The sequence below is a fragment of the Sphaeramia orbicularis genome, chromosome 3 (genome assembly GCF_902148855.1).
Source record: "Sphaeramia orbicularis chromosome 3, fSphaOr1.1, whole genome shotgun sequence".
Taxonomy (NCBI): domain Eukaryota; kingdom Metazoa; phylum Chordata; class Actinopteri; order Kurtiformes; family Apogonidae; genus Sphaeramia; species Sphaeramia orbicularis.
The window spans coordinates 51,802,078-51,822,058 of NC_043959.1; the positions used below are offsets into that span (position 1 = coordinate 51,802,078).

At 37.5% G+C, this 19,981-nt stretch overlaps 1 protein-coding gene across 1 annotated transcript in view; it reads right to left on the minus strand.

Annotated features, from left to right (window-relative positions):
- Positions 1–19,981, minus strand: part of lgr4 (leucine-rich repeat containing G protein-coupled receptor 4) — a 35,228-nt gene that overhangs the window by 4,014 nt on the left and 11,233 nt on the right. Inside the window, exons 3-17 of the mRNA XM_030130832.1 lie at positions 14,805–14,876; positions 13,278–13,349; positions 10,249–10,464; positions 6,922–6,993; positions 5,528–5,596; positions 4,577–4,648; positions 4,299–4,370; positions 4,100–4,168; positions 3,945–4,016; positions 2,947–3,012; positions 2,726–2,797; positions 2,555–2,626; positions 2,182–2,307; positions 663–760; positions 83–136 (exon numbers count right to left, since the gene is read on the minus strand). Of these exons, the coding sequence (XP_029986692.1) occupies positions 83–136; positions 663–760; positions 2,182–2,307; positions 2,555–2,626; positions 2,726–2,797; positions 2,947–3,012; positions 3,945–4,016; positions 4,100–4,168; positions 4,299–4,370; positions 4,577–4,648; positions 5,528–5,596; positions 6,922–6,993; positions 10,249–10,464; positions 13,278–13,349; positions 14,805–14,876 (1,274 nt within the window). The remainder of the gene's footprint in view (positions 1–82; positions 137–662; positions 761–2,181; positions 2,308–2,554; positions 2,627–2,725; positions 2,798–2,946; positions 3,013–3,944; positions 4,017–4,099; positions 4,169–4,298; positions 4,371–4,576; positions 4,649–5,527; positions 5,597–6,921; positions 6,994–10,248; positions 10,465–13,277; positions 13,350–14,804; positions 14,877–19,981) is intronic.

Genomic DNA, 19,981 nt, shown 5'->3' on the forward strand with positions numbered 1-19,981 from the left:
CTGACTCAGATTTATTCTTTATTTCAATGTGTAGGAGTCAAAATCTGCGGAGATGAAAAACAAAAAGGTGATTATTGTTTACCTGGTGAAGGAGAGCAATGCATGATCATTGAGATTCTTTCCACATCCTCTCCACCTAAAATGAAAAACGTAAAAACTCTAAAAACTCAAAAAGCCAAACCTGAACCATAGTAGTTTAAAGCAGAGTGCTGCTCTTTTTCCTCCAGTAGACCACACAATGCCACACATCCTCTCTCCTCATAAATGTAAATTATGAAGCATAAAGTATTTGCAAAAATTACATGTTCAGCTGATCTGATATTTAAGCCTGTTTACCGGTATTCTTTCTTTTTTATATGATGTGTGCTATGCAACCAGCTACATGGAAAATAAAACTGAGAAAACCTGAACCAGACATGGAGCTTAAACATTTGACTTAAAGCACAATCCAACTGATGCACAACTGGATTAAATATGCGACGATTGAGCAGCATGCACAAAGGAAACCAAAATAAAAATAATTACTCTGTCAAATGCCAATCATCTGGGAATTATCAATGGCGTCAGTGAGCTCTCACACCTCACAGCCTCAATGGAAGTTTCCAGTCAATGTGTCTAGTTGCTTACAGATAAACACAAATGAGTGGGTGCAGCTTTCATACCTGTTGATTTCTTCATGTCACTTTCCTCGGAGGAACTTGCCATTGAGTCGCATCCAACAAACGCGCAGCACTGGTAGGCGTAAGGGACCGAGATGGATCTGCAAAAACGCACAAGAATCATCCAGAAGGACGACAGAGAAAATCCTGCCAAGCTCCGGTTTGATAACACAGATGGTCTGAAATCTACCACATTAGGGAAAACATTAAAAAAATGTGTTTGCCCCTCATACTTGTCCATTTTGATGCATTCATTAACATTTGGATGTTTCCATAGAGTGTCTACACTGGTGGAGACAGGCTTAGTTAAAGTTATTAGTCTAGGATTTTTTTTATCTTATTTAACCTTTATTTAACCAGAAGTCCCTTGAGATGAAATCTCTTCTTCGATTCTCATCAGAAACAGAAGCAGGTAGAATATGATTGTTTTTTTTTCTGAAACACACATATGTACAACAGGCCAAAAAAAGAAAGATGTGCTTCTTTATATTTTTGTCAATATTTGTCAATTTTATCTTTATTCTGTCTTTGACAATAGACAGTCACTTCTTCACCAGATTTACAGGAACTTGATTTGAGCATATACTGTACTTTAGCATGTACAAAACTAAACTGCTAATAATGTCATTTGATCATTTATTCAAGTACAGAATAGAAAAGGACAGAGCAGAGCAGAATACAATTTTGTTGTCATTGTTATGGTACAATGAAAAGCAATTTTGCAGCACCTTTCTCGACAGTCGCAGTAAAAAACATTAATAAAAACATGGCTAATAAAAGAAATAATCCAATAAAATTCAGTGCATATATGATAAAAAGATAATAAACAAACTACACAACAATAAATAAATACTCTCTAAAAATACACACGACGTCTTCAAGTTTTGGTCTGTTACGTTGTGATTATAATTACTCTGGTTGATCATTATATATGGGATTATTTCATCAGGGTTCCTACACATTTCCTAATTTCCAGATGTCTTGGCAAAAAAATTCCAACTAGCCAACCAGTCTTTATATTTGGGATTTATGAGCCAGTCGCCAGAGAATTTACATCTACCAATTATGAGTTCGGCCGACGATCATACAAGGCAATGTTGAATAGGTCGCTCAGGACCTATGTGTGGACATCACCTGTCCGTCAAAGGAGCAGTGAAACTTGATGATACCTGGGCGGGCCTTAAAATGGGTTGGAGGAGGATAAGAGCAGAAATCTGGGCATTTAACTTGTCAATCTGCCCAAATGTTTTCTGGGACGCGTAGCCCACTGTATGTGCTCTCACACAAACATTTTAGCATTTTTCAGATATTCATTATTTTATGTTTTAGAAAACAGAACAGTGATAACAGTCTTGGAAACATGAATATTTTTCCATACATTTGTTTCCATTTTCCATACTTTTGAAGATCTGGAAATTTTTAATATCAAATTCCATACTTTTCCATACTTGCGTAGGAACTCTGTTTTATGATCTTGAGGCCTCAGAAAACTTTGCAGAAAACTACATAAGCGCTTTCTCACCTGAGTTTGGGTAAAGTTTTTGCAGGCAGCACATTTTTCATCTGTGGGTTCCCAGAGAGTTTCAGCTGACTCAGGGCGCTCAGTCCACTTGTTGGAATCACAGTCAGTGAGTTCATGCTCAGATCTCTGGAAAATACCAATAGAAACATACTGATTATCTGCTTGTACTGGACTGGAAAAGGCGGTCAATAAAGTGATGATGTGATATGAAGTGTTTATCCAAAGCGTAACATAGTTCTGACGTTCATTGAACCACTGACACACTCTCAAGTCATTTAATGTGGACACGAGGCAGGAATCAGAACGTCGACCCTGTCTCATACGAGCGTCCACAGACACCCTCTAGTGAAACCACAGCTCAGATTGTACTCACAGGTTGGAGAGAGCGGAGAGGGTGAGGAAAGCATCTCTGTCAATCACTCGGATCTCATTTCGACTCAGGTCTCTGTAAGAAAAATAAACAAACACACAATGAGCTTTAAATCTAGACATAAACTAGTTGTCATACTCTTGTGTGTGTTTGTGTATTAAAAAGTGAACTTACAGCAAACGTAGAGCTGAAAGACCTTGAAAAGTGTGTCTGTCGATTTGTTGAATATGGTTGTGCTGGAAACTTCTGCAGATTGGGAACAAGAAGGAAAGTGATTATAAACAAACATACAAACACCTCTATCGCCGCTAACATTTTCATGTTCTTAAACCTAAGAAACGTTCTCTGTAGTTTAACTTTAGTATCTGACTATCTTCAACATGTTGAACACTTACATCTCTTGCAGTCGGACACAGCCCTGGAGGGAGGGGAGCGCCTCGATCTCATTGTAGGACAGGTCTCTGGGGACACAGGGAAAAAAAAAAAAAAAACAACACAACAATTAGAGCTGAACTTATGTTAGAATCAAACAACAAAGATAAAAGTTAGTATTCAACAGGTGTCAGTGAAGGTAATGTTCATATTGACAAAAAGTCAGAATTAGAGGCTGTCCACGCAGGGACGAGTTTAGGTGTATCCACAAAAGCTCTTATTGTATGGAACCTGGAAGCTGGGTCTCTGAACACGTCACAAAACAATGCCCTTGCATTTCACTGTTTATGACCCATAGACATCATTTCTGAAATGATGACACTAAAGCCCCACCAATTAATCCACAAACGCTAGCTCCATCAACAACAGCAGCAATCACAGAACCCCGCCCCCCCCCCCCCCAAATCAAACTGTGTCTATTTACATCACATAACTCCGCATCTTCTTTGTTTTTAGTATATTTTGAGGCAGAGCTTACAGATCTGGCATATATACCATAGCTTTTCAGTGGTTTTGTGTGGACACATTTCTTGAGACAAAGCCTTGTTTACAAAAAAACTTAAAATAAATAAATAAATAAAGGAATGGAATGGAATGTTAGAATGTTAGTTTTTATCTCTGCGTTGACAAGACCTTAGTCTCAGATTTGTTTATGAAGTTTAAGAGTCTATTAACATGAAAACTCTAATGAACCAACACAGTTCCACCTGAAAGTCAACAACACTTTCCACAAGTGACAAAATCTAGTCAGTTAATATCACATTTAACAATAAATAGAAACACCAGTTTTTTCGTTTTTGGCTGAGGGTGACACTTTGATTTTTATTTACACCAGACACAATTTCTAGTCATGTTAACACATTATTTTACAAATAATGCTACACAGAACTACTATCCTGGTGAAAGCACTTCCAGTTATTTAATGGAATTCTGTAGGCAAAGGAAAATGAACGTCTCTTACAAAGTTCGAAGCAACTTGAGATCCTCACACAGATTAGCAGGGATAGTTGATATTTTGGTTCCTGACAGGGTCCTGGAAATGAAAAACAATCAATCAGCTCCCGCCGAGGCACAAAGAAACACACCAGACCCAGTAATGCATTTGAGTTCACTCACAGGCTCTCTAGATTGTTAGTGCTCGTCAGGATGGGAAAGTCCTTCATCATACTAGCCCCACGCAACATCCTGAAACACACAGTGAGAAATGCCAACATGAGTGACATACAACTTAAAAGAAAGCGCTGATCTGAAACTGATGTGAAATGAAATTGTTTCGCTTGATTTGTCAGAAGTTGTATCTGACAGTGTTACTTACAGTGAATGGAGGTCAGACAGATTCTGGAAAGCTGAAGCACCCACAGAAGACAGAGGGTTGTCATACAAGTGTCTGTGAGGACAGAGAGAGCAGTAGGGGGCAGTTCAAAACATCATTTACTATGCGAGAATGGCACCATCTTCTGGACGCTCGTCTGTCGAGGGTTAACACTGGCATCTCATATCAGTCTGTGGAGGATGTGTCCGATATGGTGTGTGTATGAATGTCAGTGAGTGTGTCGTGTCTGTTGGCGGATCAGAGGGGGAGTTTGATCTTACATAGTTCGTAGCAGTGGGTTGTTATGGAAGGCCCCTTCGGGTATGGAGGCGATGTCGTTGCTGTGAAAACCACTGTAGGAAGAATGAGAAGAAACATTTTACTGAACATGTAGTCTGACAGATGGCTCAGTCCAATGAAACACAGTTAAAGCAGGTTTTCTGTTTATTAAACGACATGTTACATAGGTCAGTGAAGACAGGAAGTGAGATGTCTGATTTGGGCTTTTACACTAAAAAGTATAATGTTGAAATGTGTTATTATATTTTAATATGTCTATATATGTTAAATAATCATACTCAGTAGCCATGTAAGTGGTACATTCACTGTTAGTACTTGTATTTGGAGTAGTAGTGTTTGCAGCTATGTGTATCCCCCTATTTCCCTCCCCCACCCCCCTCCCCAATCTCTCTCTCTTCCTTTAACCCTCTCTCTTTAACTCCAACTGGTTAAAGCAGACGACCATCCTCCAGAGTCAGGGTCTGCTCCAGGTTTCTACTTGTTATATGGAAATTCTTCCTTCCACTGTCACCAAGTGTTTACTCCTGGATGATTCTATTGATGTCTGTGAATTGGCTTAAGAGTCTGGTTTAGACCGGCTCTAAAAGCAAAGTGTCATGAGATAAATGTTGTTATGATGTGGCACTATATTTGATTATAATTTCATTGACTGCTTGAAGTAATGGACTCAAGTTCACAGTATTACATTGTACTTTGTCTCTTCAACACAGACAGGAGCTCTAACAGAATAAATATAGCTACATCAACATCTATAGCCCTGTGACTAAAACAAATACAATAATCAGGATGACTGTTTTGCCATCCGTTACTCTGTGTCCTAGTTGACTAATTTGCCAGACTTCTTTTATATTTCACTGAACACTTGGTATCTGACTTCAGTATCAGCACAAAGTGTCCTCCCTCAGGCGGATGAAACAGGGCGATATACTCACAGTTCCTTCAGTTTGGGCAGGGCCTCTATCGCTTTGGGAAAAACCATCAGGTTATTGAAGTTAAGATCTCTGAAAGAGAGACACACACAGGAAGTCAGCGTCATGTTCTTGCACATTTTCGTAAAATATCCTAAACCGTATAAAATTTACATGCAAATAAGCTTTCCTTGTTCTCAAGGTAAAGACTATACTTTCAGCTCAACGCCACCTGTTAATTACAGTCACAGAAAAAAATATTAGACCATCAATAGTCATCAAAAACAATGGTTATGCAATTAAGTAATAACTCCTGTGTGTATCATGTGACTAAAACAGACAGAAAAGAAAACATGGAATGCCTAAAAGCACTGTTTTTGGCAGTACAATGTCATAGCTATTGATCTAAGAGCTGAAGTGATTTTGGTTATTTTCAAGAAAACCATGGAAAATGGATAGATATCAGCTCTGAAATTAAACTCTTACGAGCTATTTTTGTTGTTATCATTATATTTGTCCAAACAAATGTACCTTTAGTTGTACCAGGCATTAAAATGAACAAGAAACTGAAGAAAACAAAGGGTGGTCTGATATTTTTTTTTCTGCGACTGTATAATAGCTCAAGAAATGACAACAGGTTGCACTGAAAATAAAATACAAGTGTATTATTAGACTTACAATAATAACAGCCACAAAGTTAAGACACCAGTATAGTCAGTATATAACTGCAGTGACGTCATCGTCTGTTTGTTCAATCACACTTCGGTAAACGCATTATAATGCAAAGACGTAATAGACGATGTCAAGTTTCTCCACAAACTTAATCAACTGATAAGTGTATGTCTTTTTATAAATGCATGAAGTGGTCCAATCATCTGTGGTAAAACTTCAAGATACTCCATTTAAAGTGCCATGAGAAAAAAAACAAGTCATTTTTGGATTTTTCATTTGATATAACAGGTAATGATTGTGTTATAGGAAACATTAATACCTACTGTCTGTACTCATACTAACTATGGCATCATAAGTAGCACATTGTTATGTAAGAAATATAAATATAAGAATATCCTGGTAATCCATAGACTATGCTTAATGTTAGGATCAAGAACAAACAGAGAACAGAAGCATCCTCAGTCTCATTTAAAGGTCTGAGTGTTGAACGGCAGCTGGAATGAGCTAATCCTGTGACAAGACCAGACTTTTCATGACTGTGTGGCAGGAGGAAGTGAACAGTGGGAGGGCAGACTTGATAAGCATCGTGTACTTTGCTCTATTTATCCTAGAGCAATTAAAGGAGGAAGTGGACACAATGATGTCTGGAGGACTGGAGCAGAGGTGGGTGGGGGAGCTGTTAGCATACACAAACACACAATCATACACACATACTGTACATTTCAAGTGTACGACTCTGCACTTACAGAGTCTCCAGGTTCACTAGGCCAGAAAAACAGTTCTCTCCTATCTCTTTAATCCTGTTGTTGTGAAGATGCCTAGGGAAAAAAAAAGATAATTTTACGGAGTTTGTTCAAGAAAAGTTGGATTAAGTCACAGATGCATCTTTTATTCTTATTATAAACACTAAGTTTTGTTGCTTGTTAAAAATAATACCTTCCAAAAAGTTTTTGTTTTTTTTTTTTTTTTTTAAACAGCACGGTGGTTTGTTAATCAGGTGTCTGTACTGTATGTGTACATGACGAAGGCTGTTCTTGTCTAATAGATTCAAGCTCTTTTCTTCCTGTTTATCCTGATCTGTTTATACTACCCCTGGAGCAATACCACTCCATGTGCGTGGCTGTGTTTGTGTGTGTCTGCAATGTATAAAAGAACCAGTGAAAAAAAATGTACGTTGCTGAAATATGCAATTTACCACATATTTGTTCCTGTGGAACATTTTAGTATTTCCCACTCTGAAGAAAACAACATAATCCTGATTTTATATTAGAGCTCAGAGGAGAGCAATGTCTTCAAAATGTTATTTACACTGAAACTCAAACCCCCAAATGGTGCATTCCACTGCCAATAGCATCTATGTGAACATATTTACCAGACTGACTTTATGTAGATAAATAGCAGATGAATAATGGAATAATTCATTATAAAAAACAAAGCACCAGTTATAGACATTTTAATTTAGACAAACATTTTTTACTAACTAGAAGGTAAGGATTAGACTTTCAGGCAGAAGTGGCCCCAAAAACGTAGAGACTTGGAGACAAACTATTTCTCTATAATAACACAGCTGTGTGCATTAGACTCAGTGTTCGTGTGTTCCTTTCAACTCTACTTGGCACTCGATGACTTTGACTCCTTCAACTACTCCCTCAGGTCATTTTCGTAAACAAGACAACGTTCTCAGTCAGTGTGCATGCTTAATTAATGTTTTCAGAAAGTATACCAGCAGGTTGGTCCTGCTGAGGGTTTTGCATGAGGATCGCATGCAAAGCTTTCTCAGTCAGACCTGGGGAAGTTCAGCTGAATGATTCTGAAACAGCTCAAACACTGTGGCTCTTTCACTGATCTGCATTCAAATAAGGCAACAGAGTCACATTTTGACATTAACCATATCTGCATGTTCATTTTATAGACCTAGAATTACTTTTGTGGACTGTCAAATGAGTCTCAACATTTAACATTTTTACCATTGATTATATTATCCTCCAAATTTTGCATCTGCAATTTTTCATCAGTGTAAATCAGGTATTTTTCTATATTTACTTTACTGACCATGTAGATGTTCAAATGTTACTATATCAAAGCAGAAAAAACTGAAGAAAAAGGGATTTTTTTTCAACAAAATATATTATTAATCTTGAATAAACAGTAAAGAAGAACACCTCATAGACCTCCAGGCAGTAATGAAAAATAGTAATGAAAAATGGTGTAAGAGGTGCTCTTTGGTGAAGGGACCATCAATGCACAAAAAATACAAAAACCAAGGCACTCTTATAATTTTGAAATGCCTTTATTAATTATGGCATGCATTAATGGTCCATTGAGACAGGAATTTTAAAATTATATGGGAGTGTCTTGGTTTTTGTAATTTTTGTGCAAAATATATTATTAACTGAACATAAACCAAGTGTTTCCATCCACTGTCACTTGTCAAACTCCATGGGTTTTACTGGTGAATCAATGGTGCAAAAGGTGATGTTGTTTCCACGTTCACTATGGAGTCTCTGATCATCCAAATGGGTCATATCTGATGACCATGAAAAGATGACAAACTGCATCTTACATTAATTATTTACACATATTGGTAAGATTAGTGGTTTAAAGTTATTAGACATTTTAGATAAATAGATGGTTCTAGATAATGGAGCCTATTTAGGTCTTCAGTTAAGCTGTGATGTCATTTACAGTTCATGAGTTTACTTGTGTTCATTCTTTTGTATCTAATATCCTGCATTCTGCCACTTTCTGTGTAACGGTAAAGACCAGAGGAAACAAATGAAGTGAAAAATAAAGTAAACATTTTTAAAGGAATGAGGAAAAGTTTGCGTCTAGTTAATGTTTAACATTGGCATGCTAGCTGACTAACATCAGTTACCGCTGCAACTGGCAAACTGGATCTTCAGTGACCAACAAAGATCATGGCTTCACATATTCACTGTTTCAGTTGTTGGCCCTTTATATGTGCTATCCAGCTCAGGGGAACATAAATCAGCTACATTAATTTTGGTCAACCTCATTTTGAACATGTACTGGTATAAACAGACCAAGAAAGAACATAAAAGATTTCTGAGACATTTAACAAGGATGTGCTACAATATATATGTCCGTTTAATTATATGCTATATACAGAATATTTTAAATGTTTTGTTCAGTAATAATTCCACAGAGTATGTCTCTTAAATGTGTCACTGTGGACTGCAACGACTAATGGAAATTTCTCTGATCTGTTCGAGGTAAATAAATTAATTCAGCCACTTCAGTATCCACGTAGTTTTGTTTCACCACATACCTCCTTCCTTTTATTTGTCCTGTCCGAACACAAAAAATAGTATTTTTGTTAAACATAGATGTTAATTCATATTTCACACTGGTCTTATGTAGGATAATTATTTTTCAGAGCACAAATGCACCTGCACAGATGAGTGTATAGTTGTGTATGGTGGTCTGAAAGGTGTCGTACTTAAATGATGTTCACTGAGCCTGTTTACATGACCATTGAAGTCCAACAACTGGGAGTAATTGGATAATTGCAGTAATCAGATCTAACACATTTACATACACTTCAGAAATGTGATAATCAATAAACCCTGGTTTAAACCACTCCAGTCTATCATCAGATTTCTTTCAGAGTACATATATATGTAGTGATGGTAGAATCAAACATCTTGTCTTCTGCTCATTTTGGACTATGTAACTTCCATTCTCTACGTTTTTAATTGTGTTTACACATGCACTGATGTAAAAAAACAAAAGAAATCATATTAACCTGTATACATGCAGGAAGACATCAGAGTATTGGTGACAAATCCAGGTGTGTTAATCTGATTCCTCATAATCAGATTACTGCTGTTATCTGATAAAGCATTCAGATTATACCATTTACATGATCACTTAAATAATCTGACAACTCCAGAAATCGCATAAATATTGGAGTATTGGTGTGCATGTAAAATGGCTCACTGTTTTGATCATGTACTCCATTGGTCACTTATATCAGTGTATGAAAATGTGTTCCTTATGCAATATTGCTTCATTCCAATAATAATTAGAACATCAGCTTGATAAAAACTTACAGCACAACAAGACTGGTGAGGTTTGCAAAGGCGTTGTCTGGTATGTACGAGATGCGGTTGAGTGCCAGTGTCAGTGCCTGTAGATTAGCCTGGTGTCTGAGAGAACCAACTGGGACCTCTGTCAGGTTGTTATCGTCCAACCAAAGATGGCGCAGTTGTTGAAGGCCTTCAAAGCTATCCTCGGGAACCGTGGTAATGTGGTTTGCATCCAGGCGACTGCAGATCAGAAGAAACAGGAAACAGAAGATTCATCAAATTAGTATTATGAATAAACTAATTAGGACACAACCCCCTAAAACCTTTATCCAAAAACAATATATACAAGACTACAGGCTTATCATGAACAGCACATTTCTCCATTGTTGTACTCTTCACTCACTTTTTGAGAAATACCTAGACAGACACCTGCAATATCCAACACAAGGCATCTCTATATTCTCTACATAACTGAAAGGTTTCCTGAATAAGTCACATATCATACACCAAGCCAATAATAACTACAGCAGTCTGTGTTTATATGGTCATCAAATATATGGGATCAGTTCAATTCAATGCGTTACACATCTAATACATAACTCCTTCACACCATTTAACTGATAGTTATTAAACTGTATGTTTAATTAACAGCTTGATAATTAAAAGTAGTTATGTTTAGCACATCTAAATTGTTTATGTTGCGTTACAAAATAGTGACCCTGCCTCCCATTAACCCGCAATGATTTTTGTCACAACTTCCAAAAAGATTTTTTTCTTTCCCAAGTGATTTACCACCATTTCTTATAATATTATCCTCTGCATTTTTAATTTTTCAGTGAAAATCAGGTATTTTTCTACATTTAATTCAATGATCATTTAAATGTTTATTAAAGCTCAGTAAATTGAAAGATTATCATATCAAAACAAAGAAAACTGGAAAAAAGGGACTTTTTAACAAAACACTTCATTAACTAAAACATAAAAACAAGTGTCGACAGCTGCTGTCATTTGTCAAACTCCATGGGGTTTATTGGTGAATCAATGTTGCAGAAGATGATGGTGTTTTCACATTCACCAAGGAGCCTCTGAACGTCCAAATGGTTCATGTCTGATGACCATGAAAAGATGACAAACTGCATTTTAGCGCCATTATTTACATACATAGATAAGGAATAGTGATTCTTAAACATTTTAGATCAGTAGATGCTTTTGGTTGGCAGTGGATGTTTGGATCTTTATGGGTTAAAAGACACTGGTATGACGGTTAAGTTTCCATATTTGAAAAATTAAGTTTATTTTTACACTATTATGAATATACAATCATTCTTTTCACCATCACCAAGCTGTTTTCTCCTGCTATCCTCCCTCCCAGAGTGTCTCACCCTCCCTCAAAATTCCTCAAGTGTCTGGGCTGGAAGAAAAACAGTCTTGATTGACATTTAGCTCTCTAAGGCTTTTTTACAAACCAAGTCCTGGCTCTGCCAAAGCATATTACTTTAGCTACAGACCTTAAAACCCTCACAGAGAAAAGACATCTGTTAAAAAGGAGGAAGAGAGAGGGGAAGCAAAGGACAAGGGGAGGGATATAGACGGGTGGTAATGACTGAAGGCTGGATTTTCAGCACGTTTCTCCAGCTGGATGTATCTCTCTATTAGTCGCTGTCAGAGTCAAAGGCACAAATGGACACATGTAGGCATCATTATGAGCTCAATGACACTGACCAGCGGTAGTCTAAGGACAAATGGACCGACAGTTATGAGTAAACACAGATTATTAACAAAAAGAGTAATTAGACGCCAGCAGAAGAAAACTACAGATGTGCTGAATAAATCTACAGTGGCACTGAGGTACTGCACTGCAAGCAGCGCGACTGAAGCATGCGATATGACTGGAACCACCCTGAGATGACATCAACATCTCAAGTAAATAAGGAAGAATTAAGCAACAGTACAGAAAACAGCTCCCGTTGCCATCTGACAGCGGTACTTAAAATCCTAAGTACAGGAGGTGACAGCTGCAGTCACATTATTATTAAGAGAGGGGAATTTCCTTTACTTCACTAAAAGAAGTCACAGCTCCGTCTTAGAATACGACGCTGAAATTTCACCCCTTCTACTGAAATGCATTTGGTTACAAATCCACATTTTTACTCGTTATTTGAGAGGAAAATGACAAATGGCAAATCTGAAACCAATTCCCTTTGAAAACAAAAAACCGCCAATAAAGAAGTGTGAATAATTTTACACTGAATCAGCAGAGCCCTATCTAACAGATCTTACTGGAACACATGCTGTCATTCCCATTGAGAAAACACCAACCAGTGACCTCGGCCTAAACTGTACTTTTGTCGCCAAACCAACTTTGCATATATTTGCTTATCAAATATTTAAGCGCTAAAGTTTAGATCTTTCCATATATTTGCAGATAAACCATTTTGCCCAACTTGGATCAGTAGCTTTTGTATTGTCTTTGTTGGTAACTGTCTCGAATGAGGTCGTGAGTTTGGCACAAATACTATAAATTCCACATTGGATAGTAATTTGTGTAAATACACTCCTCTGCTTTTCTAACAGTGCTGATGATGGTTGTGTATCTTTTTCCCATGGAATTCAGATGAAATGCCTTTCACATTAACTGAACTTCTATGAGATAACAGGGTAAGTCAAGAAACTGAAAAACACAACTACAGCGTTACATTACAGTATTTTCTTATATATAAACATTAATGGTTGGGTTCGTTTATCTAACTGTGCCTTTTTAGGTTTGTAACTGAGGCTCTACATCCTCTGCCCTATTAGGCCATGGTTGTGAATTCACAACTGATTCACTTCACATTCATCACAGCAAAATATCTGCTTGGGATTATGACAATAATAATTACAATCTCTGCAGCCGCAGCAGTGAGTGTTTCCTTAATATACTGGATATGGAACGGAAAAGTCCACTTGAAATTCAACAGCTCTTTAAGCACACAATTCAATGCGTGTGTGTGTGTATGTGTGTGTGTGTGTGTGTGTGTGTGTGTGTGTGTGTGTGTGTGTTGATGACTAACAGAGACTGAAGAGAATGGAGGTTCTTCAGGGCTGCACTGGGAACAGTCTTCAGTTGATTATTTTGGAGCATCCTAAAAGGCAGAAGGGACGGTGACAGAAAAAAAAGGAGAGATCAACATGTTTTCCAATAAGAATTGAAAACACTGATGTCAAACATATGGCCTGGGGCCAAAACTGGCCCACCAAAAAGTCAGTGGGATGAATTTGTGAAATGCAAATATTACACTGACAATATTAACAATCAGTTTAGCTCAGGGGTCACATTCTGCCCAATTCGATCTCAAGTGGGTCAGTCCCGTAAAATAGTATCATAATAACCTATAAATAATGACAACTCCACATTTTTCTCTATGTTTTAGTATTAAAAAAAAGGAAAATTACATGAAAATAGAAACTATCTTATCACAAAAAAATATGAATAACCTGAAATGTTTTAAGAGAAGTATGTGCAATTTTAACAAAATTCTGCCTGTCTATAAATGTTTTGTGTATTTGTAGATCCACTGTAACCTGTAAGTTGTAATGAACAAATGTACATGATTAACTGAGGTAAAATTCTGTTTGTGTTTATTTGTGTTATTCACATTTTTTAAAGTATGGTTTGTAGATGTAAACATTTCCATGATGTAATTTGACTTTTTTCACTCAAAAACACAGAACAGTTTGGGGTTGACATTATCTATATATAATTATGTTATTTTACTGGCCCAGCCCACTACAGATCATGTTGGACTGAATGTGGCCCCTGAACTAAAATAAGTTTGACACCCCTGATGTAAAACACTGACTCTACTGATAAATTCAACTCAGTTTATTTGTAAATGAATCATGTTCACACAACTACAACCAACATCTGAACTTACCTGAACTGTTGTCTAAGCTAATGAGAAAACGAGACTTGAATGTATGACACATTTTAAACTGAGTTTCAATGAAAAACATGCACAACAGTTACTTAGTGGATTTGTTAAAAAAAAATGACTTAAGTGTGAAATGATTGAGATTTCTTTGAGCGAGATGTGGTCAAAGTGCTTGTATTTGTTTCAGTACTGTAGTTGCAAGTGAAGATGTGAATGAAACACTTTAACACAAATATATAACGCCGCCCTCTGTGCTTGTGTTTTTCTAAAAGACCTCGGCTGTAGGTCAACAGGACTCTGAACTGTTAGCACAGTGCAGAATCAACAGGCCAGCGCTGCGTGTCATTCAGTGTGTTGAGTTTGTGCAAGCATACAAGGGTGTGCTGCCTGCTTTATGCATAACTAATTTTTACACCAGACTTGCGTGCAGCATTCTGCATCACATCAGCAGACACTGGTGGAGCAGGCATGGGAAACTGCAATTAGTCCTTTCGATGTGGGTATAAATTAACTGAATATGTTTTGTGTGGCAATATATGTGACAGCACTGCAATGTTACCACAAACAGCAGTATTTACACTCTCGTTCTGTGTGTGGAATACTTCGGTCACAGACATAAGCATGTTTGTTTGTGCATGTTGACGGTTGAGGAGGGTGTGCGCTTACAGGACTTTGAGCTGATGCAGGCCAGACAGGGCTTCAGGGTGGATGAATGACAGGTCATTCCCTGCAAGTCGTCTGGGAGACAGAAAGAATCACACTTATTACACACGTAAATGTTTAAAAAGCAACGAGACCACAGTGTTGCATAAGCAAAGCACGCTGTCACCAGACCAGAGTGAATTTTCTTCAGGAATTAAAAAGAAAAAAAAAAAAAAATCAGATGGTGAGCGTTTTTTTTTTTTTTATAAACATCCTGCACCACACATGATTAAGTTCCAACTATCAGGCTGAACATGGGGCCTGGGGTGTCAAAGACATGTGTGTGTGCCATGGCCTGTTGTCACTTCGTCTGTCACCTACAAGAGATTAGAAATGGCTCTGGTTATCCCTCCTTATATCCCTCTCTGACCTTCTCAACCATCACTGTTTCGTGCTCCCTTTAGGGGGATGAAAAGACTAGATCACATCTCTGAGGCAGATATGAGCAAAATATGAATATAACCATATGGTTCCATTTACAGGCCTTACGTTGTGTTATTTTTTTTATGCAACTTCAGTCAGCACATGAAATATTTGAGGGTAAGGGTACACCTCCCTTTCCTGCCGGGAACAGGAAGTGTATAGGAAATAGGGGTGTAAATAAGTATGGGACGGGCTGACTGGAGCACATAGCCCAAGTATATTATCTGGCCTGAGAGATTAGCAACAGATTTATCACTCTGCAACTTGAGTCAGGCCAGGCTGAATTCCCTGCAACAAGAGCTGTTGGGTGTGAGCCTGAGAATCAAGGCTGACTGCGTTAGAAGGCCAGATGCCCTTCATGTACACTTAGACCTGATCTTTTGTTAGCACAGGTACGTCATAAAATTAACCAAACTGCATAGTGAGGCTTGTGGTAGTAAATGTATGAGCTGAGAGAAAAAGTAACTACAGTGTGCACAAAGTCACATATATGATGATAAGATTTACATGGTTTACAGTTAATGGTGTTATTCACAAGTACATAGGTTATTTTTCCAAACCCTGATTGTGCCGGAAAGGGAGGCCGTTACTTTAAGAGAGTGTTGCATCATGGGATATTTGCAGTCCTACTGTTGCTGGGGTAGTGTTCTAGATAGCATGCGTTTTAATTTAACTTTTAGTACGTGCAGCAACTGAGTACGTACTGTTGCATATGTACACAATTAGGATGTACTACCATAACATTGCGCATTGAACTTTGATCTTTTTACCGCCATGTATTGGACTGGAATAGCCTCACATGCAGTGGATTGTGGGTCGGAACAGCCAGAAAAGCATGGTGGCTTTCATATGACAAAATGTGTCTGGACATAGGAGGACAGCCTGATAGACTATATTTAACATACTATTGTTGTAGTATTGTATTGAGTATTGTAGCTTAGTACTACCACCAGTGTATGAATGTGAGAGTAAATGAACAATGGTTCAATAATGTAAAGCCCTGGCTGCCTTAAAAAGAGTTATAGAAATCCAAACCATTATTATTATCATTGTTCATCACTGTTCACATCACATCACTGTTCATCTTGTTCTGTCATACCAGATAATATAGTGAATAATAGTGGCTTTTAATTACTGTTCTTAAACCAGACTGCATTGGGAGTTAAAGCTAAAAACTAGCTAATAAACATGGTAAAACAGTAAATTTCATCAAACACTTGTTACTGTTAATCCTTCAATCAAACATGGACCACAAGTAATCAAAATGACTCCCACAGAAACCTACCACATATCTGCCTGTCCGTATAAACTCTCCCTCTGCTTTACTGACATTTCCCCCGGTGGCAACTCATGGTACTGCAATTAAAATCTCTTATTTTTCACAGAGTTCAATGATGAGAGGGACTGTAACACTGCCACCTACAACTGCATACATGGCTGAGAGATTACTCTTTTTAATGACCCATTTGGATAACACGGTGTTACATATGAACATAAAATCTATATGCATGTCTGAGATTAACTATCAGGGTTCATACACATTTTCAAGGTCAAATTCAAACACTTTTAAGGGTCATTTTCAAATTTTTCCCAGCACAGCACCTTATCGCTGGAGTCAAATACATATCTATAGGCATTCATACACTCATGATTATTTTTTTCACTTTTTATCATCATGATGTACATTGTTTTATGATATAAACATCTAAAATTATGTTTCATAAGAGCAAAAAGTTTAGAAATGAAAGGGCAACACAAAGTTTTATCCAAAATAAAAAGGATAGCCACTTGGCATTCTTCAGGCACATTCAGCCAAAGATTAACATAAAAATGTACCTGGAGTTGACCTGAGAGCACACGGCAATTTTCTTTTTTGACATGAAGTTTTATTTTTCTAAATGTATCACCTCTCTGTAAGTAGCTCTGGCTTGTAATCTAACCTTGCAGAGTTAACATTAAAAATAAAAAAATAAATCAGTTATAATTGCAAGCGCTTTCAAGCACTTAAACTGAAATTCAAGCACTTTTCAGACCTTGAAAACACAGCATTGACATTCAAGCATTTTCAAGGGTTTCAAACACCCATACAAACCCTGAACTATAGAAATTAATCAAAGCAGTGCATCTGAATTACTGCAGAATAAACATCAATAAAAAGGTGGAACTGATCATCAGCTATAAAAACTTCTTATGCAACAAAGTCAGTATTTCCAGTTTAGAAGCCTAATATCCTAATATTAACAATGCATGAGTAAACCTCAAAGGCAGCAAACTTCTTGGCATAATCACCAGTGAGTAAATTTCAGTTGGAAAGAACAGTGACTATGTTTGGCCCATAGCGCCAGTGTTTACTTTAACCTAGAGATGAGTGATAAATCTAATTAATGTAATAAATTCAAGTTTGTGTGAAAACTAATAAACATGCCGAATTCAGGTAATTGCTCTTCTGCATTCCATCAGCAGAACCAGTAGTTCACTGGTCATTACAGCGAAACAAACCCCAGTAAGATGATGCAGGACCCTGAACCAGGTTACCGAAAACCAAGAGGACCTATCAAAACAAAATGTGTTTTTAGTTTAGCTAATGTTTGTAACTTACTGATGCAGAAACTGAGTCTTCCCAAGAGGCAAACTGAGACGCTGCAATAGTTTTTACACTGATAAATAACATAGGCAGTTACTTCAGCAAAGTACCGGTGTCAAACCAGGCACTGCAGGGACTGTAGCAGGACTCAGAGAACAGCTCTATTCAGGTCCATTCATGGGGTCAGGACAGACACGTTACAGGCAGTGCCGTCGAGGTTAAAGTGGACTAATAGGACATGTTAAATGCTGACAGACTGTGAACAATCACTATCATCTCATCTACAGTATGTGCAACAACAACAACAATGTACAGTGCAAAGGTTCAAATCTTAAAGGGGTCATATTTTGCTAAACCCACTTTTATTAATCTTTGGTTCATTTATTTGTGTATTTGGACCCTAACAGTTCAAAAAGTTTGAATTTGAACCCTCCAGGTGCTGCAAAGCTATCTTTATATTCATTTTGGCAAAAATCAAGTGGATTTCTACAACCTGTTATAATTCCTGCTTAATTTGTTACGTCTATAACTAGTTACATCACTACATTTGCACATATAAGGTCAAGACTCCCAAGGAACATTTCTCTGAGTATGCCATAATTGTTTATCAGCAGCAGTGACTGTAGTCCATACTGAAAATATGCCCTAGCTTCGATCCGATTACCTAAAATGTTCAGTTGTTGGTTGAATGGGACAGAGCAGCACAACCAACAACCCGGGGGGGGTGGGGGGGTGGGGGCATAAAGTGGCTCATGTGCATTGAAAGGGCCAGCGCTCAAAACGACCTTTCTGGTGTCATTACTCAGAAATAGAGTTGAAGATGGACCTGTGGAGTTGAATTAATGAAGAATTCAGACCCAAGTATAGCATTTACAGTTTATGTAGACCACGGGGAAATGTTTTAAAATGCATAATTTCATTAAAAAAAAAAAAAAAAGCAAAATATCACTCCTTTCATTAAAAAAAAACCATATATCGGGTATATAATGCATAGTGTGTATATGTTTTCATATAATGTGTGGAAACTTGACAACTATAATATGCAGACATTAGCCAATAACAGCTTATTCCAATAGACTACTTACTGTGATTAAGTTTAACCTTCACACATTAAGTACAGAATTTTGTTTTGTTTTTCTGTTTCTTTTTCTTCTGCAGAGAAAATAAATTTCAGGTCTGAACCCACTTAGAAAAATCAAAACACAGTTAAGAAGGCGATGATCCCAGAGAGTCTGAAAGGCTGAAAACAGCTTTTTTCACTTAATTATTTTCCTTCCCTGTGCCCCTGCCTTCAAATAATATTAGTCAGACTTAAGTGAAAACGCTTGTTGATTTTTATGCTTTTTCAATGAAAATGAAATGCAGAAATTATGATTCCATATAAAATCTTATCTGATAGTACAACCATGATTTTTTTTTTTTTGCGCATTTGTTCAGGTCAAATCAACATGTGTGAAAACGGTGATTTGTTTCTTGATATCTGAGCTGCATTCAAGACCGTTTTCTTCAGTTTATAGTCTGTAGTCACACTCACGATTACAATACACAGCCATAAATCAAACTGTCACAGAATACACGCCTGCAAATCCCATATGACACAAGTCTTGTCTGTAGCTGTTCAATCATGTTTTGTTGCTTTCCTGTTGGTAAAGGTTGTTAATTTAATATGACCTAACACCTTGAGAACTTAAATAACCCCGAAACTCCAGCCACTGTCGCAAGCTGTGAACCACCACTTGTAAATGTGGTTTGACAAATCATTCACATATCCATCAGGTTTCACAATAAAAAAAGAGCCTCTCCTCCTCTGGCATCTTTCAACAAATTCAGTACACGTCCCCTCAGGGTTTGATGAGGCCAGAAGAATGTGCTAAATCTCACTGAGGAAAGGCTAAATCCTCTTCTTGTGCAACACAACTCCCACATGTCTACCTTTGTCAGACACAAAAGCACCAAGAGCCCTGCAATGTGACAGCATGATCAGGTCAGTCTGATGTTCTAAAAATTGAAATGTTTTGATTTCAAACCCAGTTTAAAAATACAATTTAACACTATTTGAGAAATACTGCAAGACCCAATACACAGCCCCACCACCCCTACCTGTACCCACATGTACACTACACACCTTTTGTAC